General features: G+C 35.0%; 2 protein-coding genes across 6 annotated transcripts in view; both read right to left on the reverse strand.

The window, feature by feature from the left end:
• Nucleotides 1–27,613, reverse strand: part of Rabgap1l (RAB GTPase activating protein 1 like) — a 460,833-nt gene that overhangs the window by 270,787 nt on the left and 162,433 nt on the right. The gene's annotated exons all lie outside the window — the stretch shown is intronic.
• Gpr52 (G protein-coupled receptor 52) lies at nucleotides 21,824–25,723 on the reverse strand. Of its 2 annotated transcripts, none has more exons than XM_070034126.1 (2): nucleotides 25,113–25,723; nucleotides 21,824–23,921 (listed from the first exon to the last, which is right to left on the reverse strand). In XM_070034126.1, the coding sequence occupies exon 2, from the start codon at nucleotides 23,700–23,702 to the stop codon at nucleotides 22,617–22,619; it is 1,086 nt and encodes a 361-aa protein (XP_069890227.1). In that variant the 5' UTR covers nucleotides 23,703–23,921; nucleotides 25,113–25,723; the 3' UTR covers nucleotides 21,824–22,616. The 2 variants fall into 2 exon arrangements, with proteins under 2 accessions (XP_069890227.1, XP_069890226.1); XM_070034125.1 differs by having other exon boundaries at nucleotides 24,974–25,723.

Below are 27,613 nucleotides of genomic sequence, written 5' to 3' on the forward strand. Positions count from 1 at the left end.
AAATTCAATAAGCCCATTATACTTGTAAAAGTAGAACAGATCCTCATGCTGACCCATTTGTTTTTAATTGTTTGATATACTACTGCAAGATATGAAACTAAGGTACTATACCAATGACATTTTTAAAGAATTGAACTTTTAAAAACTTATATACAACTCCAAGGTGACATTATGAATCACTTTATAAACATAGTCATTATAAATGAAAATATAGGTAATATTTTCCAAACACACTCCAATCAATAATTCAACATATGTAAAAGAATGAAAGAAGAAAAGAACAAGGACTGACTCATATTCAAATGTCTGTGTAGACATGTGTGGCTTATGTGACTTCCTGGGTTAAATTCCCAGTACAGTAAACATGTGCGCACAAGTGTACACACACACACACACACACTTAGGAATCCTAAATATCCTGATACCTATGACTCAAGCTATATCTCTAGCTATAAGTATTAGCAATTTATCAGAAATCCAACATCCAGGCCTAACTCAGACCTCTACACCTGAATTACCAAGCTGTTTAGCTGATCAGTATCCATGTTAAACTTTAAACACAACTAATTTAAGCAGATATATCTCAACTTGTAGGTGGCAAATTTATTGACTATAAATGTTTATTATATATAAAACATACATGTCTTGCTAGATATTTCACGTATTATTTCACTCTATTAGCACACTAAAGTAGATATTACTCTCCCTGCTTTTACAGATGACAAAATTATGAGCTAGACACATTAAGGAAAATGACCACCATGGTCAAAAGCTACTAAATGGTCAATCCTGGACAAAAATTCATATTATTTCAGTTATCCACTACTTCTTTACATGCTGGCTTAGTGAAACAAGTAATAGTTTTACCTGTTAGTTGTCAGGCATATTTTAAGAACTATTAAGAGTTAAGCTTACATTATCATAACATTTTCTATGGAATTCTCTTTGATTAATCAAAGTGTTTCTATTATGCTGGCTTTGGAGGTAGAGTTAGACACACAAAGTTTCAAAAGCACTGATAATCCTGGTTGAAGAAATAAAGCAGCTCATAGCTAGGAGAATGATTCAATGTTAACAGATCAAAAATGTAAGATAATACTTATTTTTAAATACATAATTTCCAAGAAAATGTCAAAGAAATACATTAAGTTCAATGTAATATTATTAACTACCTAATATATGCTGGGATTGTATTAGGCACTAAGTATATAAAGTTAATTTTAACAATATATTGCTTGAGTCTAGGACTATATATGGAAGACAAACATGTAAATATAAAACAAGCACTATGTTTGTAAGCACTATGTTTGCCCAAAATGCCAAAGCAACAACCAATTCTACATTTCACAAGGAGAAAAATAGGGTTAAAAAAAGTCCAGGAAGGGGGTAGGGAACGTGGCCTAGTGGTAGAGCCCTCACCTAGCATGCATGAGGCCCTGTGTTCAATTCTTCAGTACTACATACACAGAAAACGCCGGAAGTGGCGCTGTGGCTCAAGTGGTAGAGTGCTAAGTCTTGATTAGAAGCTCAGGGACAGTGCCCGGGCCCTGAGTTCAAGCCCCAGGACTGGCCAAAAGAAAAATAAAAAGTCCAGGAAAATATTGGCCTCTCGAGGAAAGAATTAACCTCTGATCATTCTGGCTCTCATCTGTAAAACAAGGAATCAGAAAATACTAATAATTTCTAGGAATTAGTAATTTCTAGGAATCTATTAACATTCTACCCTTGGAACCTAAGAGAGGAATGGCCTACTTCCATCCTCATCCTATTGACTAATTGAGCTGGTATATTGTTTAAATATGTACAGCAAAAGGTATCTTATTGGCTTTAAGAGAAAGTTCTAATGATTCTCAGATTTCGAATCATATAAATTATATTCACCAAATTACAGTTACTTCAAGGCATCTCTAAGAATCCATAGTCTGTTCAGAAACTACCTATAAACACTGCTTTTATCTTTAGTATAGCTGCATCAACTAAATACTCTTGATATCCTGGATAACATTGTTCTTAAATTTAAATGCTGAGTGCCTTGAAACTTTCATAGCACATTTCATATACCAAAAATTAAAAGTCCAATTAAATAGGTTATAGATTTTCACAAACACTGACTTGCTCAAATGGCTCTCTTGGAAATTAAATTAACAGACCGTTTGATCTTCAACAAGTAAATATTTTAGTCATGACTACTTTTTAGAAGCAAGGCAAAAACTCAATCTCATGGTTAGTTTTAGAGTTCTTGTACAGACTGAATAAAAATTTTAAATTCTCTGTCCTAATATTCTTATCAGAACTAGAAAGGAAAAGGTAACTAGGTTACTCTATACAAAAAAGAAACCAATAATATTCATATTCTGTCACTCGCTTGCAAATCTATAATTAAGAAACAATCTGCTAGAAATGTAGGTAAATAATCTAGTCTTTCAAGTAGTATAAAGTAGAATAGTTCTTTAAATCAAGGTTTATTATAAAGCAGCCATACATTTTTTAACTTTCTGGGCATTACTAAAGATACTACAAAGCTAACTCTTACTATGTAAAGTGATATAATCTAAAATACTGTTCTATGGTTTGACCCTAAGTATGACATGGTTTCATTGTATTCACTTATTTCTCTACCACTGGTCACAAAAATCCTTATGAGTTCAACTGAATCAACATGAGTTCAACTGAAACAGTGATTAGGGTTAAGACTTGTTTCTCTTATTCATAAATTTGATAGTGAAAACAGAGATATTAACTTTTCATTCTAGTTTAAAATATTATTGTGTAGTAGAGTCAACAGTAGACATGACACTATCATCTTTGGAAAGGCCTGCTTAGCCCTTTGCCAGGATCTGCAAACTTTAATTTCAGGACTACTCCCACCATCCCATAGTAACTAAATGTTTCTACAGGTAATATGACTTATGCTAAATACCCTGAGAGTTTAGAATTGTGGTATATACTAAGAAAAGGGTGATGAACTCTTGATAAAAAAAAAAAAAAACCTAGACTTCTCTGCACAAACAAATTTCTCTGATACTACTTACACAACTCAGTGATGGAGAAATTGGGCAAATCAACAGGGAGAGACCCTTAGAAGTTTGTGACTGGTTCCTTCCAGACTTCACCCGTGTTCCTTTTCTTGTTATTGATTTTGCTTTTTATCATTTTACTGGAATAAACATGGCAATGAAGACTATCTACTGATTCTTGTGGGTCCTTCTAGCAAGTTACCAAATTAGAGTGTAGTTTGGAACCCTCAATGCAATTATACTTTTAAAAACCTTTTCCAATCTTGGAAAACAGGGGTAATAATCCACTTCAACCACAGAAAATCTTTACCTCATCCTTTGCTCTCATGTGTTTTCATACCTATGTTCTATAGACTCTTCTTGTTTATCACTTTCTTTCCCTTCCCACTAGAACGACCTCCTAGTATTTTTTCCTGTCGCTACTCCTTCATCACTTCAAGCTTAAATTATGACAATGGCCTCAGTCTGATTTGGCTTCCAAAACAAGACCACAGAATAAGTAGCGGAAACAAAAACTTATTTCTCACACTTCTAGAGGTTAGAAGTCTGAGATTTTAAAATGTTAATTTGACTCCTAATGAGGACTCTCTTCCATTCTGTCTTGATGACAGGATGCTGTCCTCATATGGTGAAGAAAGAGAGCTGTGATATCTATTCCTCTAGTAAGATACCAGCCAGCCCTATTACTTAAATGCCCTAACCCCCACGACCTCATTTAACCCCTTACATTTCCTATTGGTATCAACTCTAAAATAGTTACATTTATAGCTAAGGCTTCAATATATGAATTGGCGAGGGTAGTAGAAACTTTTGATGCATCATCTTTCTGTGTTCTATAACAAATTCTGCTTTCTACAAGTAGATCAAGCTTTCTAAGGAACTATCACAGTCAACCAAGATAGAGATTCTAACATTTAGGGGATATAGAACAACTATTTTATCTGCTTGCCAGAGACAATATCTAACACCTAAATTGGGTTTAAAAGAATAGAGGCTAAAAGAATTAGTTTTGTTTTTCCATTAACATGTAATTCTGATTTGGATATGGTAAAATCATTTCAAAAATATAGCTGCCAAGGACTAAATTTCAATTAATACCTATGTTTTTGTTTAATTTGGTAAAATTTCTACTATATGGATGAAGGTATACATCAATGCAATAATCCCAGTCAATTTAAAAGACTCTCAGCACCATGACAGCTAAGTGCTAAGTAGTACTGAATTCAATTACAAAACTATATAAAAACAAACAGCCAGGCACCAGTGGCTCATGCCTGTAATCCTAGCTACTTAAGAGGCTGAGATCTGAGAATCATGGTTTGAAGCCTGGAAAGGAAAGCCATGAGATGCGTATCTCCAATTAATCACAAAAAAAAAGCCAGAAGTAGTGCTGTAGCTTAAGTGTTAGAGCAATAGCCTTGAACAAAAAGGCTCAGGAACAGTTGAAATGTCCTTTCATCAAAACATAACCAGTATCAGTAACTCAAGATTTTTTTTTTTTGGTCGGTCATGGGGCTTGAACTCTGGGCTTGGGTACTGTCCCTGCACTCTTCAGCTCAAGACAAGCACTCTACCGCTTGAGCCACAGCGCCACTTCCAGCTTTTTAGTGGTTTTATTGGAGATAAGAGTCTCGCAAACTTTCCTGCCTGGGCTGGCTTTGAACTGTGATCCTCAGATCTCAGCCTCCTGAGTAGGTAGGATTAGAAGCGTGAGCCACCGGTGCCCAGCCAAGAATTTTTTAAATAAATGTTGGTCATAGATATGCCACTATGCTAAACAAAATGAACTCTAAGATAAGGAAATGAAAGGTTTTACTTTGTCGTTGTTGTTTTTTAAATGTACTAGGTGAAGTTATTTTGTTTTTCATGCATTTTTTCTTCCCCCCCCCTATGGTTTATCCCTTGTTGTCACTGTATCTGATTTTGGTACTTGTGTATCGTATATATGTTAATCTTAATTAGGAAAAGGAAGGCAAACAACAAAATGGTGAGCCAAAGGGCAAACCAATGCAACAGCAATATGTTGGAAAAAAATTTTACAATGGGGGGAGGAAAGTGAATAGAAAGCAAGTGAAGGGGTAACAATGCTTGACAAGAAATGTACTTATTGGCTTACTCATGTAACTGTAACCCCTCTGTACAGCACCTTTACAATAAAATAATTAAAAAAGAAAAGAAAAATGCCAAACACATAGAAAAGTAACCCCTGCTTTCACTGTAATTGATGTTGGTATAATTTGTGGAGGGGAAGGGAAAAAACAGATAGTTTAAATAGGGATACAGGTGGATCCATTGCAACAATGAGATGTACAAGTCGTTATGTCATATAAGTCGTTATGTCGAAAACCAACTTTACAACTTTGGTGGGGGGGGGAGGAGGGTTGGGTGGGAGGTGAGGGGAGGATGGAATTTCGGGAAGGGGAAACAAAGCAGGAGGCTACAATGCTTGATAAGAAATGTACTCATTATCTTGCCCGTGTAATTGTAACCCCTCTGTACGGTATTTTCACAATAAAAAAAAGAACAGAAATAAAATGGAGACTAAAAGAACAATAAATAAAAGAAATGTACTCTCAGCTGGGCGCTGGTGGCTCACGCCTGTAATCCTAGCTACTCAGGAGGCTGAGATCTGAGGATCGCGGTTCAAAGCCAGCCCGGGCAGGAGAGACCGTGAGACTCCTATCTCCAATAAACCACCAGAAAACCGGAAGTGGCGCTGTAGCTCAAGTGGTAGAGCGCTCTCCTTGAGCTGAAGAGCTGAGGGACAGCGCCCAGGCCCAGAGTTCAAGCCCCACGACCGACAAAAAAAAAAAAAAAAAAAAAAAAAAGAAATGTACTCTCTACCTTACAAATGTAATTGTAACTACTCTGTACATCACCTTGACAATAAAATTAAATTTAAAAAATAAATGTTGGTCATAGATAAGCCACTATGCTAATTTGTTATTTTCAAAAATAGCTTATTATACAATGTCAGCATTCTTAACTATTAAATTGGAAATGAGATTACTATAGAGGCAAAATCCAATTTCTAAGGATAATTAACACAGCTGAGGCATAATACCAATTAAATCACGAATTAAAGCTATGTGTAAGGACTGTTCTGTATATTACCTTCCAAAATGCTCCTGAATTCGAGGGGCCAGATTGCAATATGTTGAATCAGACTCATTACTTCTGAAAAATTAATTCAGTATGGAGATCTTTGTTTATTGAAGGAGGCTTTGCCATTTACTTCTCTGATAACAAGCAAACTAATACTGATGGTGCATACACATTTTCTATACACTGAAATTAGAGGGATTAGAAAGTAAGGGAGCCTGATGTAAGCACTGACACTCAAGAGTCATCTTCTGGTTTATGACAGAGAAGTGAGAAGGTGGATCACTATGAAAAGGTAAAAAGATGCCTACTTTATGGTACAGGGGATGCTGAGTCAGGGCAGTAAGAAAGTGCCTGACAAATGCATAGTGGTTCTGTGCTAGTGATAAAAGAATCAGAATAGACAACCATCTAGCCGGAGTAAAAAGATGATCACAAATACCTAGACATACTCAGGATGTTATCATAGGAAACTTTGCACTTTAAAATCTGTACAAACTCTTCCCACCCATACTTCTCTTTTGTTTAAACACTATTTCCTTCTACTCTTTAACGGGATAGAGATCTATTTGGAGTAAGAATCCCCAATAAAGGCAAGAGTCATTTCAGGAGATAGAACTGAATGAAATTGTGTTTCCTTTTACTATTGGTCTATTGAGCAATTCTGACATTCCTGTTTTGTTCCAGTCCAACATCTTTAGAAAACAGTATATATTAGTTTCTAACTAAAATTGATACAGTCAGTACTTTAAGACTAACTTGGAATACAGTATAAGTGGGGCAGAGAGCTTATGTTTTTAGTAACTCCTCCCCAGAACAAGAGGTATTTCTGGCTAAGTTTCATATACTTACTTTTAAATTTCTAAGTTTAGAGAAATGATACAGAGCTTATTAAAATTTCATATTTCCACACACAGGTGTTCTCAATTTGGGGACCTTGAGAACAGGAACTTCTAACAAGCAGTACTAGTGCTTGTTTGTACTAGTTTATACTTCTGAGAAATGCTAGGTTCATGGTTTAAAGGATTAATTCAAGCTAGAGAAAAAATATGATTTACTATAAAGTAGTAATTCTGTTGCTGAAAAGATACTTTCTGATATTTAACAATTATATAATCCATTTAATCATCAATATATTACTATATATAAATGAAAATTTTTCAGCCCAGTATTTGGGTTCATACATCAAAGCAACTCTTACCCAGCACTTACTTACTTACCTAGCACTAACTCTTACTTTAGCACTTTGTGATTTGGCTGTTACAGTATCACAGTTGTATTTTGAGGCTTTTACACATGTAGTTGCTTTTCTGATTTCAGTCCTGCTCTTCTCATTGTTTGCACATCAATATTCTCTATGAATTCCTCCATTTCTTCCAAATTCAAGAAATAAATACCAAAACAACATTGAGATTTCACTTCATCACAGTTAGAATGGCATTATCAAGAAAAGTAATAATAACAGTTTCTGTTGAGGTTGTGGCCAAAAGGCAATGCTACTACACTGTTGGTAAAAATGTAAATTTGTTCAACCAACTCTGGAAAGCATTATGGAGGTTCGTCAAAAGTCTAAACATAGAGCTCCCCTATGACCCAGCAATTCTACTCCTAGGCATTTATCTAATTGACCACAAACCTAGCCATACTAAACCTACTCACACAACCATGTTCATTACAGCATTGTAATAGCCAATGTATGGAATCAACCCAGGTGACCCTCAGTGGCCAAAAGGATCAAGAAAATGGAGAGAACATACAAATGGAATTCTATGCTTCCATAAGAATGATATTGCCCCATTTGTAAGGAAATGGAAAGACCTGGAAAAAATTATATTAAGTGAAGTAAGATCAAAGAAACATAGGTTACATGTTTTCCCTCATTTGTAGAAATTAGAATGAGCCTATAAAACTACAAGTAAACACAATCAATGGACAGTAAAAGACAAAAAGTTACACTTGTACGTGATAACTTAAATAGGAGTCTAAACATTCACACAGTGGGATCGAAGGAGGATATTCTTAGGAGAGGATCACAAAAGCTGAATAGCTACGTACACGTGACCATATAACATGTTTATCAAAATGAACTCCGAGAAATGGAAACATGAGGTTTTTTTATACTTTATTTTTTGTGATTTTTTTGTTTTGTTGTTTTTCCCCTTTAGTCACTCTTTTTGATTTCTGTACTTTTTGTCTTGTATGTTTTAGGGAGGGTAAGTAGAAGCATAGAAATAGTGGAACAATAAACTAATTCAGCAGTGATACTAAGACACTATGTTGAAAATGAGCTATACAACTTGGTGGGAAGGGGTTGGGGAGGGAAAAAAACTGAGAGAAAATGAGGGAAGAGGTAACACTGTTCAAAAAGAAATATACTCATTACTTGACTTATGTAACTGTAAACCCTCTGTGTATCACCTTTACAATAAAAATAAGCAAACAAATAAATAAGATTTTTATTCTGTCCAGCCATAAGAATGATAAAAACCCTATGTGTCTATCTCTGTGTGTGCATGCGTGTGCGCGCACATGTGTGTGTGCACATGCACATTCATTAAGAAGTTTTAGATGAGATAACCTGAGACCGGATAAACTAGATGTAAGGCAAAACTATCGCTTGCTGTTGCTAACATTTATTGGCATCTCCTATATGTCAAGAGATTGTGATAGATCATTTATAGTAATTATCTCAAGTGCATAAAACAACAGTTATAAATAAAGCAAGGACCAGAGAGCTTAGGTGACATGTAGTATCATACAAGTGATAAAACAGAATGAAAATGTAAAGCCAGTTCTGAGTCTGCATTAAATGAAACAGTGTTTCACTCTCTTTCAGGACATATCATGAAATAATAGAAAATATAAAAGGAAAGAATGAGAACTAATCTTAACACATTAGGTAGAATTAGAGGGTAAGAGATTATACTAAAACTGTGACAATTAAAGGAAACAAGAATGAATTTAGAAGAAATCCTTCTTGTCAAATCCGCTGTGCCGCTTCCATTTGCACCATCATTGTTACCTCAAAAACAACAGGGATTTAGGCTTTCCATGTGAAACTAGAAAAAAATGTCTGAATAAATGACAAATGATTATAAATAACAGTTTCAACTGATTTTCCAAAATAAGACCTAGTTGAAGAATAGTTCAGAGGTGACAGCCATGAAAATGTTCATATTAAAGTTAGGGTGAGACTTCAAACTCTACTATAGAGCCATAGTAACAAGACAGCTTGATACTGGCACAAAAACAGACCTGAAGACCAGTGGAATAGAATAGAAAGATCCAGAAATAAAACTACATCCTTACAGTCAGCTGATATTTGACAAAGAAGCCAAAGACATAGAATAGAAGAAACACAGCCTTTTCAACTGGTGCTGGGAAAACTGGGATGCCACATACAGAAAACTAAAAGTGGACCCCAGCTTGTCTCCATGCACTAACATCAACTCAAAATGGATTAAAGACTTCAACATCAAACCTGAAACTCTGAAACTACTGCAGGACAGAGTAGGAGAGACACTTGATCTTATAGGCACAGGCAGGAACTACCTGAACAGAGTTCCAGGGTAACACAAATTGGAGAGAGAGAGACTCGACAAATGGGACTACTTTAAAATAAAAACTTGCTGCACAGCTAAAGATATAGCAACCAAACTAGAAAAACAGCCAACTAAATGAGAAAAAAATATTTACCAGCAATGTATCAGACAAGAGGCTAATATCCAGTATATACAGGGAACTCAAGAAACTAATCTCTCCCAAACCCAACAAACCAATTACTAATAGGTAAGATTACTAAAGAGAGACTTCTCAGATGAAGAGATAAAAATGGCAAAGAAACACATGAGGAAATGTTCACCAACCCTGGTTGTAAAGGAAATGCAAATAAAGACAACACTGAGATACCACCTTACCCCAGTCAGAATGGCCCACATCCTAAATTCAATGACAAATGCTGGAGGGGATGCGGACAAAGAGGAACCCTATTACACTGCTGGTGGGAATGTACACTTACACAACCACTTTGGAAAGCAGTCTAGAGGATCCTCAGAAAGCTAAATATTGACCTCCCCTATGACCCAACCATACCACTCCTAGGCATCTATCCTGAACAACAGGAACCAGAATACAAGGACACATACACCTCCATGTTCATTGCAGAACTGTTTATAATAGCCAGGATATGGAAACAACCCAGATGCCCTACTATAGATGAATGGATCCAAAAATTTGATACCTATATACAATGGAATATTATGCAGCCATTAAAAAGGACAAAATTAAAAAAAAGAAAGGACAAAATAATGGCATTCACAGGAAATGGATGGAACTAGAAGAAATCATTTTGAGTGACATAAGCCAAGAGCAAAGAGACAAACGGCACATGGTGAATGCTAAATCCAAAACATAGGGGCTGGGAAGGTAGCTCAGTGGTAGAGTGCTTGCCTTGCACGCATGAGGCCCTGGGTTTGATTCCTCAGCACCACATAAGCAGAAAAAGCCGGAAGTGGCACTATGGCTCAAGGGGTAGAGTGCTAGCCTTGAGCTGAAGAGCTGAGGGACAGCGCCCAGGCCCAGAGTTCAGGCCCCATGACCGGCAAAAAAAAAAGAAAAGAAAAGAAAAGAAAGGAAGAACAAAACATAAGGAGATACGACAAAGTAAACAATACTCAAGAAACAAAGGACCTCCACTCATCTGGTCGAATCATTACTAAATGACCCCATGCTGCTGACATATATATGTTATACGTGTCACATCGGAGGGAAACTAGGAGGAGGACACAGAAACAGGGAAACGGGAAAACATACAACAGCAGGACCCATCAGCTGCCCGGGGCATTGATCAAAACAAACTAAGCAATTCAATGGCAGGGATGGGAGGGAGGGAATGAGCGGGAAAGAGAGAACAGCTGACACTAAGCAAAAGGAAAGAAATGTACATATCACCCGATGTAGAAGAAATAACTGTATTGTCAAAGCTCATAAACTTTATAGACCATGATAAAGACAATTTTCCCCATGAAGGTTAGAATGTGTTTGTGACTTTAACTTAGCATCACTATCCGACAATACTGTGAAATTTGTGAAATGTGTGTAATCACTTAATCACAATAAAAAAATTGCTATAAAAATAATGTTAGGGTGAGCCTGCTGCTGAAAGAGCTAGATACTCTAATGGCAACATTAACATTAAATATACAGTCTAAACATGGTAATGACTAGTCTCACTACAAGGGCAAAATTTTTGTCCTCCTCTTTAAAAATGTCCTTCATGATATAACCATCCAAATAGCTCCAGCACACACCTAACTATGAAGTCTCCATCTTCCTATGTTCATACAGACATTAACAGGTTAGAAGTTTAGCATTACAGCTATTCAAAAGTAACAAAGGTCATGCATGTTCTAGTAGGGAAGAGCAATCTTAATGAGGAGAGATTTACAAACTAAATCATATGGAATTTTAGTCTCCCATTTCAATGTGTCCTTTATAACTGTTATCTTCTTTCTGGAGTTTATCACAATCTGACTTTGTTTTCATTTGGTGTCTTAATCTGGAATACATTTTGTTTACTTTTACTTGGATGCACGCCCTATGAGAAGACAGCTTTTCTCTCGTGTTCACCACATTCCAAGTACATTAGTGAATTTCACCTAAGTGTTCATTGAACATTTGATGAAGGGATACAAAAGCAAAGTATTGAAATAGTATGTCTAATATGGGAAAACGTAACAATAGTTTTTATATACCAGAAAAAGTATAGCAAAAGGGACATTTCTGTGTCTTTACAGTGATCAGCACAACCAAATGGTGCATGTCAAGAATTATAATTTTGGTTACAATGAGCAAATATCTTCTAAGTCACAGAACTATCCAACAAGTGAAGGGATTATCCTATTTGATATGAAAGGAATCTTCAGTATAGAAGGCAGTCCACACACTTATCTAAAGCTTCTATGATTCACAGCACATAAAGAATAAAACTATACATGGAAATTAAAAGAAAATGATTATTCAAAAAAGAGAATGAAAAAGAATCATACAATTGCACCTGAATAAAACAGTAAGAAAGAAGAACAGGTCCTCATAGTATTTTTGGAAGAATATTTATTCAATGTATAAGGCTGCAAATTGGAAATCTAAATAAACACTGGTCCCAATGACGGTCAAATGAAAAAAAACAGATGACCAATTTAAAGAAGAAGAGTTGACAAAACTGACTATTATATTTCTTCAGGTCAACTTTTATGAAAGTCAGAATAGGAGATCTGTCTTGCTAGATACATGTGACCACAGTAAATGTCTAAGACTAAACTAAGAGAGCTCTATTTTGGAACACTCAACAAAAGCATGATAGCTCAATCTTTGAGATTAGATGGGCTTTCTGTGAAAATATTTAAAGAGACCAATGAATTAGTAATGGAAACATTATAGTAAATTCTAACTCTTGAAGGATTATTTTTGAAAAGTCATCCACTCTTTCATTTATCCTTGGGCATAAATGCACTTAAATAAAAACCCCAAAGGTCATTTCATTAGCTTTCTTTTTCAAAGTCTCCAGTAAAAGGCATTCTTGAAAAATCTTTTTGCAAAACAGTTCCAAAAATAAAGATGTCTGTTTTAAAGCCTTTCTATATTTTAACAGAAATTGCTTAGAAATATCTTCTGACTTGTCCAAAATATTTATCTGGATTATATCAAATTACATGTTGTAAGCCATACCGTGATGCAAAACCATAATTAAGATATGATTCATGAAATTCAAATTATGACTTAGTATTTTTAAGCTTGTATATTCAGTTATACATTTAAACTTTTTGTGGTACTGGACTTTGAGCTCAGTGCTAGGTAAAAGCTGTACCACTTGAGCTGAACCCCTAAGCCCTATTCTGCTTTATTTTTTGGATAAGATCTTACAATTTTGTCTAAATGCTTGTAAACTATGATTCTTCCCAAAAGTCTAAAGAAAGATTTATCCAGATACATATCAAGAATAGCTACAACTGTTGAACAAGAATTGTGAAAGAATCCAATTAAAGTGGATAACTTATATTAAATTATAGATATAACATATTAAATGATAGTTATAGTAATCTTTCAACTTTCCCAAAACAATCTCCATATCTTCCTCATTTGTACAATAGAAATTTAAAAGATAATCAGACTGTGATAATATTTTCAGCTGTGTTGAAGTAGAGAACTACTGGGAAGAAACTTAAAAGACATGATTAATTCCAACAATTAAATTCAACTCAGGACAACAATGAAAAAGCTTACTATATACGGAGCAATTAACAAATAGTGAGTAGTCATCATACACAAACCATCTGGAATGACTAAGAGGCATAAAAGATTTAACAAGGAGAAGTAGTTCTGTTAGTATGTCTGTTTCTAAGATATTCACACTATAATATGAATTCCCCCAAAGCAGTAAACCATTCTTGTTTCCCAGGCTTAGGGAAATACTATGTATCAAAGTCTAACCTGGCATCTCTGGTCCTTAGCAGCTGAAATCTTGATGTCAACAAACATTTCAAAGACATAGGCCTCATGTTCATTAGTGCTTGTTTTGTTTTGCTTAGAAAAGAACCTCCTCACTCCCTGATAAGTGGATGCTAAATCCAAAATGTTAGATGATACGACAAAATTAACAAAACTCCCACTCATCTGTTCGAACCACTACTAAATATCCCCATGCTGCTGCTGATCACATGACTGGTGTATATGTGTACACCGTTATATGTTATAGACTGTGATAGACAATTTGCTCCGGGAAAGTTAGAATGAACTTGTGACTTTAAATGAGTATCATTATTCCACAATACTGTGAAATTTGGGAAATTATGTAATCACTTAATCACAATTAAAAAAAAAAAAGAACCTCAGGAAAGGTAGGGAGGGAAGGGATGGTAGGGGGAAAACAATGGAGGGGGTAACAATGCTCAACAGGAAGTGTACTCATTACCTTGCTCATGTAACTGTAACCCTCTGTATAGTATCTTTACAATAAAAAATAAAAAATAAAACTAAAAAAAAAAGAAAAGAACCTCCTCCAATCTTGACAGCATATCACATATACAATAGAGGCACAATGTGATGGAAATAAATTCAAAGCCTTTCTCAAAGTGCAGCACAAATAATGTACAATGAAATGGATAATACTGAGGATAGCACTCATAGAGAGAAAACAGAACTGACATAATTCAGTGTCTTAAAATAATACATGGCCTTAAATAAGAACACAGCAGCATGAAATAACTGGGAAACTATAAAAGTGAGAAATTATCTGAGCTGAAAGATTTTTGAAATAATAAATTTACAACAATCTTAGTTAAATTTAGTGTAGGAAAGAAAAATGTCATTAGGAATAAAAACATCTGCGAGCTGATGACTCACACCTGTAATCTAGCTACTCAGGCTGAGATCTGAGAAGCATGGTTCAAAGCCAGCCCAGGCAGTAAAGTCCATGAGGCTTTTATCCCTAATTAACCAGCACAAAACCAGAAGTGGCACTGTGCTTCAAAATGGCAGAGCACTAGCCTTGAGCAAAAGAGCTCAGGGACAGCCCCAAGACCCTGAGTTTAAGCCCCACAACCAGAAAAAAAAAGAAAAAGAATATAAAATTGGATAGTTTTATTCATAATATTTTGTAAAGTGTACTCAATAACATATTTAAAGTATAATTACATTTTAATTGTCTACTTTTAGAAAAGTCCTACTCAACTGAGTAGAAGAAAATTAAAAGAAACCCAGAAACAATAGTTATTACCATGCCTAATTATATTTGGTAAGAGAACTATAATTGCTTTAGTGTGTGTGTGTGTGTGTGTGTGTGTGTGTGTGTGCGTGTGTGCGTGTGTGTGCGTGTGTGTGTGTGTGTGTGTGTGTGTGTGTGTGGGCATAGACATTGTCTCTGAGCTTTTTGCTCAAGGCTAGTGCTCTACCACTTGTGCCAGAGCTCTACTTAGCTTTTTTTTCTTTTTGTTAATTGTAAGTAAAGAGTCCCAGCAACTTTCCTATTGGGGAAGGCTTGGAAACATGACAATTTACTATCTCTTAATATACAGTTTAATACAGGTTGACCCACTGCAACAATGAGATGTACAAGACGCTATGTCAAAAAGCGAACTTTACAATTTAGGCAGTGGTGGGGTGGTGTAGTTGAGGAGGTGGGAGGGAGGGGATGGTAGGAGAAAAACAGAGGAGGAGGCAACAATGCTTGATAAGAAATGTACTCATTACCTTGCTCATGTAACTGTAACCCCTCTGTACAGTATTTTCACAATAAAAACTTATTAAAAATGAATTGTTATATTCATCTTTTTTTGAGACAAGATCATGTCCTCCTCAGACTCCAGAGTAGCTGGAACTCCAGGCATCCTCCATCACAAGCAGCTGCCAATTTTTTCTCCATTGCTGGAGTCTGAACTCAGGGCCTAGAGCTTCCTTTGCAGGAGCTAAACCAATTTTGCCATGCCCCAGAATTTTTTTTTCATTTACTTATTTTTAATAGTATTGTGTGTTATGTTGGAATTTCCCTAGAGGGCAATATTCCTAGTTATGGTTTCCTCATAGGCAGGTTGACAGGTACATGCCATCACAGCCAACTATTTCATTGTTCCAGATAGTAACCTTCTTGGCCCAACTGGCCTTGAATGAAAATTTCACTATCTGCCTCTCATGTAGCTCAAGTGGATCAAATGTGATCCACTGTGCCTAGCTCTATTTATGTTTTAAGGATAACATTTAATAGACAAATTATTAAGGTACTACACTTGAGCTTAGCCAAAAGGCCGAGAAGTGATTTATAAAGGTATTCATAAAAATGTGGGTACAAATGATGGCTCTATTCATTTCAATGACTTAGAACAATAGTGTATATAATCATATATAAATGTTTGCTTTAATTCTAATGGATAAAATGAAGTGTATTATCCAGATAACTGTGAAGTTTATTCATATTTTCAGTCATATACTAAAGTAAAAGAAATAAAAACTTTATGATAAGTTAGACTAAAACAATAATGATGACCAATGCAAAAAGTAATGTAATAGATAACATGTCAAATAGCTGTGATTAAATGAATCAACAAAATTATTTTATACTACTTGATTTTAGGTAAAAAGCAATTGTGGCTCATTTTAATTGCTTTATATTTCTCTAATGAGCTGACACTATGAAAAATAATAAAAATACTTGCTGCTATAATAAATCTTAGCCATGAATGTAACTAAATCCATTTATTTTCTAGCTTATAAATTACCAAGACCCTACTACATAATGATATGCATAATTTAAATTCTCTTAAGTGATAAGTATTTTTTAATTGCACACAAGTTTGGCTCCTAATACTTCTATATTTGTCTCTATTATTTGAATTAAGAAAATTGTAAGTTTTATGTGCAAAAAAAATCTGCAAATGCTTCAAATAAATAGCATAAATTAAGTAATCATGAAACTGTTGTAGGCAGGTGTGGGTAGCTCACACCTACAATCCTAGCTACTCAGGAGGCTGAGATCTGAGAATCACAGTTTGAAGCTAGCCTAGGAAGGAAAGACAATGAGACTCTTACCTACAATTAGCCACCAAAAAGCCAGGAGGGAGATGTAGCACAAGTGATAGAGCACTAGCCTTAAGCAAAGAAGCTGAGGGACAGTGCCTTAGTTCCTGAGTTGAAGTGTCAGGACCAACACACACACAGAAAGTGTCACAGTTAACTTTAAATATTTAAGAGAATAAAGTCATCTTCTAGTAATTCAGTAGAATCATTTATATTTGATATAAATGAAACTAAGAAACTGTGTGCTGATAGCTCATGCCTGTAATCCTAGCTAGTCAGGAGGCTTAGATCTGAGAATTTTGGTTTGATGCCAGCCTACACATCAAAGTTCATGATAATCTTTGTCTACAATTAATGGCCAAAAGTCGGAAGTGGAGCTGTGGCTCAAGTGATAGAGTATTCACTAACCTAGAGTAAAAAGACTAAGGGACAGTTCCTAGGCCCTGAGTTCAGCCCTAACACAGGCATGTGCAAGCATGTGCACACGCGCACACATGTACACACACACACACACACACACACACACACATAAAACCCCAATAATCAAAGAAGCTGATATAGAGTTTTACTATAGAGCCAAATAAAATCAGTTAAATTATAAGTAAAATTATCAATGCAATCATACAGTTGGAGAACTGAGAGAAAAATTCCGATATCCAGGAAAGGGGAGTTAACATAGCAGTTGGACCCTATATCCCCAATGCAAGGTAACACTTTTGTTGTTAAAGATGTGAAAAGTACAAGAAAGTACCCTCAATGTTGCATCAAAAATTCTACAGTGACTGAAATGCATTTCAGATTCAGTAAATAACACTACAAATTGCTTAATGTTAAAGCAAAAATATATCAAGAGCACCTAACTCCAAGTAGAAGGTCATCGAGTTTTGCTGAATAATCTATATGAAATAAGTATTGTAGAAGTAATAAAGAAAACTATATTAAACCACCTTAATAAAAAATGAGAGTTAAATATTATTGGCTAAAGCTATTTATAATTTTAACAAAAGCCATTTTATGAAATATCATTAATATTTTTAAATGATAAGCACTCACTTTAGCAAGACACTAATTTTCCTGATTATAAAAGAAATAAATGTTCATTGTAAAAAGGCTTAAACTGAACAGTAATAAAAAACCAAAGAAAATCTTTATTAATTTTAGTATTTTCAAAAAAACCTATAGAGCTGGGAATGTGACTGAAGTTGGAGAGTGCCTACCTAGCAAACATGAGACACTTTAAATCCTAGTTTCACCCAAAAATAACAAAAATGCAGGCTATCATCATGGTAAGTATCAGATAGAAAATGTCTTATAATAAAATAAAGTTATGATTATTTATAATTATTAGAAAAACTAGTCCTGGATGATTTCTATTTAAGAAAAATATTGAAAGGGCAATCCTTTTTTTCCTCTTCTGATAATTTTATTTTTCTTAATACCTATATATTTAGCTATATTTCAATGTATTGTTTAGTTTCTCATAATTTTCTTAATCCTAAAATGTCTACATGCCCTGGAATAACTCATCAGAGCACAGAATTGACCTATTAATATATGAATGGTGATAGTCCTCAGGAAGTTTTTATCAGCAGACTTCCTAGGTGTTAATCATCTTTGTGAACTTTACTTGTATTCAGTTGTATCTTTTTCACATCTGATAATAATAGTAAGGCTGAGGTTGATTAGAGAATTCTCTTTCAAGTCAATATCCTTTCTTTTTGAACTCATAAAAGTTATAGTATCTTCAGAGAAAACCAGTTTATTAATCTTTTTTCTCTTAAATAACACATATATGAAAAAGTCATGCAAATTTTATTTTAATGAATGAGGAAACTTTGACTACAAAGAAAAATGGTAAGATATTCCTGGGCAAACCTTTCTTACTATGGCCATCCTAACAAGAAAAAGAATGTTTCAGTGTATTTGGTGTACTAAAGGAAGTAAGTTATTCCATAACCTTATCTGACCATCTCATCTCAACATCTGTTTGCTAGGTATTTCAAATGATATCTTCATGAATAACTATTTGTGGGAAATGAGCTTTCAGAAATTATAGAACTCTTCTATATTTTAAAACTCTGAAGTTAAACCTAAAATTTGAGTTGAAACAGATTCGAGAATAATAAAAATGTTACTTCTCCAGACCCAAAGAAACATACACTGCATGATTTCCCTCACTTGTAATAACTAGGACATGTCTAGGATATTCTTAGCAGAGGATCACAATGGCTCAATAGCAATATGGATATGACCATATAAAATGCTTATTGAAATGAACTCCAAGAAATAGAAGCAAGAGTTTGGTTTTTGTTTTGTTTTGTTTTGTTTTGGGTCCTGTCCTGGGACCTGAACTCTGAACTCTGGGCCTGGGCGCTGTCCCGCAGCTCTTCAGCTCAAGGCTAGCATTCTACCACTTGAACCACAGTGCCACTTCCAGCTTTTTTCTTTTTGCTTATGTGGTGCTGAGGAATCGAACCCAGGGCCTCAGGCATGCAAGGCAAGCACTCTACCACTGAGCCACCTTCCCAGCACCTCAAGAGGTTTTTTTTTTTTTAATTGCATGGTTTGCAGTTATTTCTTTTTTCTTTTTTTTCCCCTTTGGTTTATGACCTGTGGTCACTGTTTATTTCTGTTCCCTTTGTCTTGTATATAAGTTTATCAGATTTCCAACATTCTTTCTTAAGGAGCCTTGTTGAGTACATAGATTACTAAAGTTCATTTAGTTCTCAAATCTAGCTGAATAGATAAGAACAAGTCCCTCATTTTATCGATGTGAAAACTGAGCCTTTGAAACATTCAGTATTTTACTTATAGCCCAATAGTTTATGGAAGCCAGGATTTCAGTTCAGGTTTCATTAATTTGTAGGTTACAAAGTCTTTAAACACTGTATAAACTTCAAAACACTTATAAACTTCAAAACCGCTTCACAAATAATAGCATCCTTATGCAATAATATATAACATTAGGTTGAGTGTCATTTATAAGCAAACTGAATAATTACTATAGAATGGAGTATAATGCCAGCAAAATTACTTATGCTTCCTACAAAAAGAATAGGTTCAAAGTAAGTATTTACCTTGTTATAGAAATACAAATTAAATTATGTAAAAGGAAAGTTAAGTGGTTTGTCAGTTATATATGAAATGCTGTAGAAAATGAAAAACCTAAACCTAAACTAGAACTATGATAAAGCCTTTCTATTCCAACCATCCCCTTCAAAAAATTCCTTTCAAAAAGAAATTATAACATCTTAAAAAGTTATTCAAGGAAACATTAACAAAAATGAATAAAAGCAACATCAAGAATATACTATGCCCCAGAGGTTCATTCTGATTATAAACTAAGCTGCTAAGTTTTGGCTTAACTGATTGCTATTTTAATTAAATAAATTCACAAGATCAAAGAAAAAGATATCACGTGGAAAGAAATGAAGCCAAAGTTAGAGTGAAAAAAAGAAATACAACAAACACTATGAAAAATCTTATAGGGAAAAGTCAAACAGAAGTACACAGGCTTGAAGGTTTTTGTATATTAAAAAATAAATAAATAAGGCAGTGCAAAAGGGTGAAGACTACAGCCTTTGGCTCCAGGCCGAACGAGTGTGCCAGCTTCCTCAATCTCTGTCACTAAAGGGTTGAGAGAACTTCAGTAAATTTTTTCTTTACTTTCCTTATCTCTAGACTGGGAATAATAATGTAACCTCAAAGGGCTGTAGTGAGGATTAAAAACTATAACATACATAAAACTTCATATTGTTATTTTTCATGTAGAAAGACCAGAAGAGTAAAATGTAATAATCATGGCTTCTAGCTTTCTGTTTAGAGCACCTACTGGGTTTTTTTTCTATATATATTTATATTCTAAAGAAAAGAAATAAAAATTGAATTCCTAAGGAATATGTATAATATTGAACATTTTATTAATGTTATGTGAAAAGTTAGCAATATTCTTTCCTTGAACTAGTCTTCATTGAAAAGGTGCATTTCAACTCATTCAAAATACCCTAGCAAATGGGGCAAGAATTAATACAAACTCCAGCTACTGAAGGCCAACACATTTAGACTTGATTACCAAACAAATACACCCTTACTTCTACTCAGTGTTTCAGTAAGCTGAAGCAAAGTCTGATATTGATATACAGAATACTATTTTATTCTTTATTTTAAACCTTTCTTACATGTTTAAAAAATATACAGGGGCTCATTCAGAACAACTTCAATAAAATGACAACACTTTTACTAATGGACCTCTGAAGTAAAACCACAAACATGGTTGGTTTCTAGGTTGAAGAGTCATAGGCACATTTCATTAGATGCATTTTATAAAACAAAGAAATCCTAAATGCTGAGAAGAAAAATACTCAGTGGTTTGATACAAATCTTTTGGTTAGGAAACTTAAGGTAAAAAAGTAAAGAGATGTTTTCTATTGTTTACACTTGCTCACTAGTGATTTCCCAAATGTCACGTGATTACATCTATGCCCCTGGAAATTTATGACATAATTTCAGGTAACACACTAAAAAATAATTTATTCTTTGCATGTGGAAACAGATGATTACAAAACAAAATACTGACCACTCTTACCTGCATTTGATAAATAAGTATATTTTTAGCATCACTAAGAATGCAGCTTGTCTAGTATAAATATCTAAATAACTACATAAAAGTATTATCCTTTTAAAATAAGTTTTGTATTTATGTTTTCAAAGTTACCAACTTAAACAACATTGATCTATATATTCTACTAAGAAAACACAAGGTATAGATTACAGTTCACATTTTCTTTGCTGTAAAAAATATACTATGTGCAAAGCCTATCACACAAATAACTAGTAGACAAAACAGTAAGCTATAATAAATCTAACACCAAAAGTTAATTTTTCACATTTAAAAATTTATAAAAGGACATTCCAAGTAGCATTAAGAGTGATATGTCATTACTAGGTAAGTATCCTACATCTGCATTAGAATTACTTGTGGGTTTCATCAATAAAAAGAAAGCTTCACTATAGCAAAAAAGATACCTTAGGCACATGAACTAATTTCAAAGAAACAAAATAAAAATACTTCCAAAATACATCAAAAATATTTAACACAATCTTCCAAATAGTTACTAACTGGTTTACTGGAAGAAATAAATTATTTAACACTATAAATGCCTTATACTGTAGATTCTTTCATTAACTAAAATACTTCTGGAATAAGGTACCACAGGGTTCAGATAAAGAAAAATGTAAAGGAAAAAATAGCAGGCTGCTAGGAATAGGGGTAAAGTAAATGGCCTTCTACTCAGAAGAAACAAATATACTATTGTTTTGTTTGTAACAGAAAAGTTGTGATGCAGAGATTATAAAACCATAATAAAAAGGACTGTGTGGCAAATAATACAAGGCTTACTGTGTAACCTCCATGAGGAAACTACTAAGGACTATAGAATAGTGGGTCTAAAAGTACTCTTTGAAACAAAATGTTATACATGGCCACATACGTTGTATGTACATCGGACATTTTTATAATTTCTGCCAATAATCTCTGCAACAAACACAAAGAGTGAAAGACATGGGAAAGAGACAAAATGAAAGACAAAGACAGAGGCAGAGTACAGTTAGAGAAAGGAGACAGAGAGGGGCTTCTCCTGTTCTGTAGAAGACTGGAAATACTTTTTTCATCCTCAGTGCTGAATTTTTCCTATTGCTACACATATATATTCACATGCTATGTTTCTCTCATGAAATTACCCTCTTTTTATGCTTTTCCTTAGGTTTTTCATGAAAAGGAGAAAAGAAAAACCCCAGATATCTTTAGTCTTGTTCTTCATTTCATAATCAACTATTCACATAAGTAGTTCCCTGGTGGCAAATTTCCAGATGAATCAAGAATACAATTCTAAACCACTGTCAGATTACATTTGATTTAGTATGTAGTTCTCTTCAGATGGAGCAGGAATTGGCCCGTTTCCTAGGTTTGGGGTCTCGTGCTTCTCGATCCTTCACACATATACAAGATGTGCACATTGTCTCAGAAAGTCTTCGGAGGCCTAATCGGAAAACGCTGTTGGAGAGGCTGTATATTACACAGTTACAAAAACTGTTACTTATTGCAAGCCAAGTGGTTAAGAAAGATAGTGTTGGATTGTCCAAGACACGAGAGCTTTCTAGAAGAAAGTAGATAATATATGGGAGCCAAAGCATGTAAAATACACTGGTTATCCTAAATAAAACCATGGCATAGCGACGGTCAGGGCTATGTCCTGTCTCTCTAGAAGCTTCTACCTCATGGCTAGGAAATCTAGCCCTTCGATCATTTATCTCTTTGGTATGTTGACGGCAAATTTTGAAAATGTGGAAATAAGTGAAACAGACAACAAAGGCAGCAGGAGCATAGAGTAAACAAACAATAAAGCCAGTAAAATAGGCACTAGTGAGCCAAGATGTGGCACACCATTCAAAAATGTCACCGTGGTAACCAGGTTTCCCCCAGCCAAAAAAAGAAGGCAAGAAAATTAGGCAGGAGTAGATCCAGATCAAAATAATACAAATTCTCAGGCGACAAGGGGTGACCAGTTGATTGTAGGAAAGAGGTTTGGTTATTGCAAGATAGCGATCCACACTGATACAAGCAAGGCATGCCATAGAAACACTCTTTAGAACTGAAATGATATATCCAAAAACCTGGCAAGTCAATGACTCATGGACACCTGTAGAGTAGTGAAGAAGAGAAAGAGTAGGAACCAAGCAGCTAACTCCAACGAAGAGATCAGCATATGCCATTGTCTGTATGAAATAGCTGGTAGTATAATGATGCAACAGTGGAGCACAATGAAAGACAAAAATAACTGTTAAATTCCCAGCAATGATTAGAAATGTCAGCAAGACAATAACAACTGTCTCAAAGATGCAGACATCCTCAGCACTGTAGTGACCAAATCCAAGTGGGCAAGCATGACGCTCAGATATATTCACGATGCTGCTGCTGGTATTCAGGATCTGCCATTCAGTCCACCTGGATTCATTCATGGCTTGGAATTAAAGGAACGTGTAGTCTTGGCTCCAGCAAGCAAGTGCCCTTTCCAGCATCTGCTAGACTCTGCACTTGGGTGTCTTAGAACCTGCTTCAGTAGACAGTGTCAGGGCTTCTGTTACAGCTGAGCGTCCCAGAGTATGCTCAGGTCTCTTCATCAGCCTTAGCTCACCAGTGACACATCTCAGCTTTGAGGGATAAGGGAGGAGGGTAAGCTACAAAGGTGAAAAGAGGTCTCTGATTAGCTCCCTCCAGTGCTCCCAAGCAATTTCTATTTTTTTTTTTTTTGCAGACATGAGGCCCTTCTTTCTATAGAAAATGATTTACCATGTTGTATGAACTATTAAGTCTGAAAAAATAAACTGCTAAGAGAATAAAGATCTTTTTCTCCTAAGAGGGGTAGTTTTTTAGGAATCAACTAGAAAGGAGGAGAAAAAAAATGCCTTAAATTGTCTCAGGATGCCTGCTTCATCTATGACAAAAAATTCACATTTTTAGAATTTAAATAACTAAGATCTCAGCTTTGGTTGGAAAGCTAACAGAAAGTTCATGTGGCAAAGAGTGTCCTTGAGCTCAGTTCAAGTCTGATGTTGACAGGTCAACATTATGATCCATTCTCACTCATTTTCTTAAAGGTAAGAAAAACAATTCTATCAAAGCTAATTGCAAAAGACTCATTTCTGGATGGACACAAAGGAGCAGAACAGAAGTAAAAGACAGATTCTAGTTTTCCCTCTAATGCTCATGAGAAAAAAATATCTCTAGTAGAGAAGATAACATACAATGGATTAGTGGATTAATACCTAAAAATCTGATAAATTTCTGAAATTTTAATCCTGCATTCATTTTGTAAGCTATTAGGTTAAAATAGCTTTAGTCCATTACTAACAGTACTACTAATAGCATTATAATTTATACTTCTTCTCATTCCAAATGAAATCTTTTAACATCTTTAACTAATATCATTAGCCTGATATGCCACCCTCCTTATAATGGAGCATAATAAAAAAACATATAGTTCAAAGTAATTTCTCACCTTTGCAACTATATTCATATTTCACATATATGCAAATATAAATGAAACTTAGACAATAGAAACTTTCCTATATACTGAGCTTCTTTCACCAGGCATATTATCATTATTTATTACTACTGTCATTATTTCTAGTAGACTCCATAACCTATTTTGCTATATTTTCTATTTCTATTAGATGATTAACACATTAAATCACTCCTTCAGTTAAGTCTTCTGAAAGTGAAAAATTACCTTGTTTATTATATTTGCAGTTATGTAGCAGCCATATGTTAAGAAAATGTTTCTTCTAATTCTGTATTCTATTTTGAACAGGTATTCAATTAAAACAGGGGCCATTAGGTAGGTTGTGAGATGGTCTTTTTTAAAATACCTCAAAACATCAAGATGAGTTTATATCCTCGAGTCTGAAATACTGAAATGCTGGCAGGATAGAGTCCATCCAAAAGGCTTCCAAGGTCATTGTGGCTTCAGGTTAACATTTGCAAAAGTCTTTTGTAAAGTACAGGCATTTCCAGAGTTTCCTGTCAGTCTTTGTTGTCACAGCTTTTGAAGAAATAGCATGCACTAGAAATAAAAATTTCCTTCAGAAACAATGCAGTAGCTTAATAGAAAGCATTTTTCTGAAAGTTATTTTCTCATGCACCACAACATCATTCAGGGGAGTCCGTCTTCTTTTATAACAGCTACAAGATATTCTTCCTTGTATATTCTTAGTTTCACTTATCACAAAATAGTTCTCTTGTTACAGTAATAAGGTATTGTTTCTCACCTACATTCACTCTTATCAGCTGCTAGGCTAGGCTGTTTGATTCAGAAGTCCGATTTACTGTGATGCAGTTATCAGACGCTGTCAGTAGCTTCTTCACAATTTCTCAGTATTACTGACTCCACCTGAGCCGGAGCCCTGCTCCTCCTCCTCCTCATCCAGAGCTGATGCAGAAGAACTCACCATCAGAAAGGTGACTCGGTCCTCCTGCCCCAATCAACAGCACAGCCAATGGCTACTGCAGCTGAAAACTGTCACTAGGTAACAGTTGCCAGGCACATGCAGGCTTATAGACTTACTCAGCAAGCTCCGATCAAGATCGACAAAAGAAAACAATAGAACTGACCACTCCTTGTAATATGTTAAAGGCATTTATAAACTTATAGAGGTATTCCCACTAACCATTTATAAGGATTACTTCCTGTGAACAGAACAGAAAAAGAAAATCTGGCATACAACTTTAAACCCCATAAAGAATCACAAGGTACTATGATACTAAAAGTCAGCAGTAATCTAATGCTCATTGGCAGACAAAACTTATTAATTATTAAATATCAGCTAAGTCTTCATCAACTCAAGTCATATAACTATTTTTCTCTATAAAATATATTTATATTTTGATAAATAAAAATTAAAAGTCATCTAGTAATCTCTCCATTTATTTCCTACCAAATCCCCGCAAAATTGATGTGCTTAAAATATTTACTATTTAGAAAGGAAACACTAGAACTAAAAACCACTATATTAAAATCTGTTCAGAAAAATATCTGAGATTAAAGATGATTTAAGAAGAGCACAGGTACCAGAAAACAGTCAAAAGACTGCTTAAGCTACTTCTACACAAATGTGCAAAAAGAATCGAAGGACCCAAGAATTTTGCCATACAGTGCTTGAGCTACACCAATACAAGTTTGAAGAAAGCAAAATCCAATCAAATATTTGATACATACTAAAAACATTTTTGCTTATTTTGACTTATATTATTTGTCTATTTAACTATTTCTCATGTAGGGAACACATTTTGTATGTGTTAGTCCTGGTGCTTGAACACACATCTGGGTGCTGTCCTTGTTTTCACTCAAGACTAGTGTTCTACCACTTGAGCCATAGCTCCACTTCCAGCTTTTGAATAGTTACTTGGAGATAAGAGTATCATGGGCCTTACTGCCAGGCTAGCTTCAAATCAGGACCCACAGATCTTAAGACTCCTGAGTAGCTAAAATTACAGGTATAAGCTACCAATGCCCAGATTAAAACTTTTCTTAAACGTGACTTGTGGCAGACGAAGAGTATTAGATGGGGAGAATGCACTCAAGTCAATTTATAGCATACAAAATTAAAAACATAGGTCCCATGATTTCCCTTATTTGCAATAACTAGTATATGTCTGAGACAAGCAGAAACGGTCAAAGAAGTTGATGTTAGGCAAAATGAACCCCAAGATAAGGACTCAAATGGTTTTTCTTTCTTGCGAGTGTTTCTAAGATATTTATAAGATATTTCTTTGTTGCTTTGTATGTCCCTCTCCCATGATATAACCCCTGTTTTCACTGTATTTGACGTTGGTATAATTTGTGGAGGGGACAGGAAAAAACAAATTGTTTAAATAGGGATACAGGTGGACCCATTGCAACAATGAGATATACAAGACGTTATCTCGAAAAACAAACTTTACAACTTTGGCGGGGGTGGGGGGTGTGGAGGGGGAGCCGCGGGGGGGGGGGGGCGGGGAGGGGGGGGAGTTGGGGGCAGGAGATGGGAAGGGGAAACAAAGGAGGAGGCAACAATGCTTGATAAGAAATGTACTCATTACCTTGCCCATGTAATTGTAACCCCTCTATCCGGTATTTTCACAATAAAAATAAATAAATAAATAAAATTTTTTAAAATGAGGGGAAAAAATTCAAGTGCAGGAAGAAGTGAGTTGGGAAGGATGGATGAGAATATTGACAGGGGTGTCACTGGTCAATATGCATTGTATTCATAAACTGCTTTGCAAAATGGCAATCCCTCTGTACAACTACTTAAGGATAATAAAAAATATGTATGACAAAAAAGTAACGTAGAACTAATTTTAAAATTATTTCAGAATTAAAATAAATCCA

This window comes from Dipodomys merriami, unplaced genomic scaffold (assembly GCF_024711535.1).
Source record: "Dipodomys merriami isolate MVZ:Mamm:240054 unplaced genomic scaffold, mDipMer1.0.p SCAF_24, whole genome shotgun sequence".
Classification (NCBI taxonomy): domain Eukaryota; kingdom Metazoa; phylum Chordata; class Mammalia; order Rodentia; family Heteromyidae; genus Dipodomys; species Dipodomys merriami.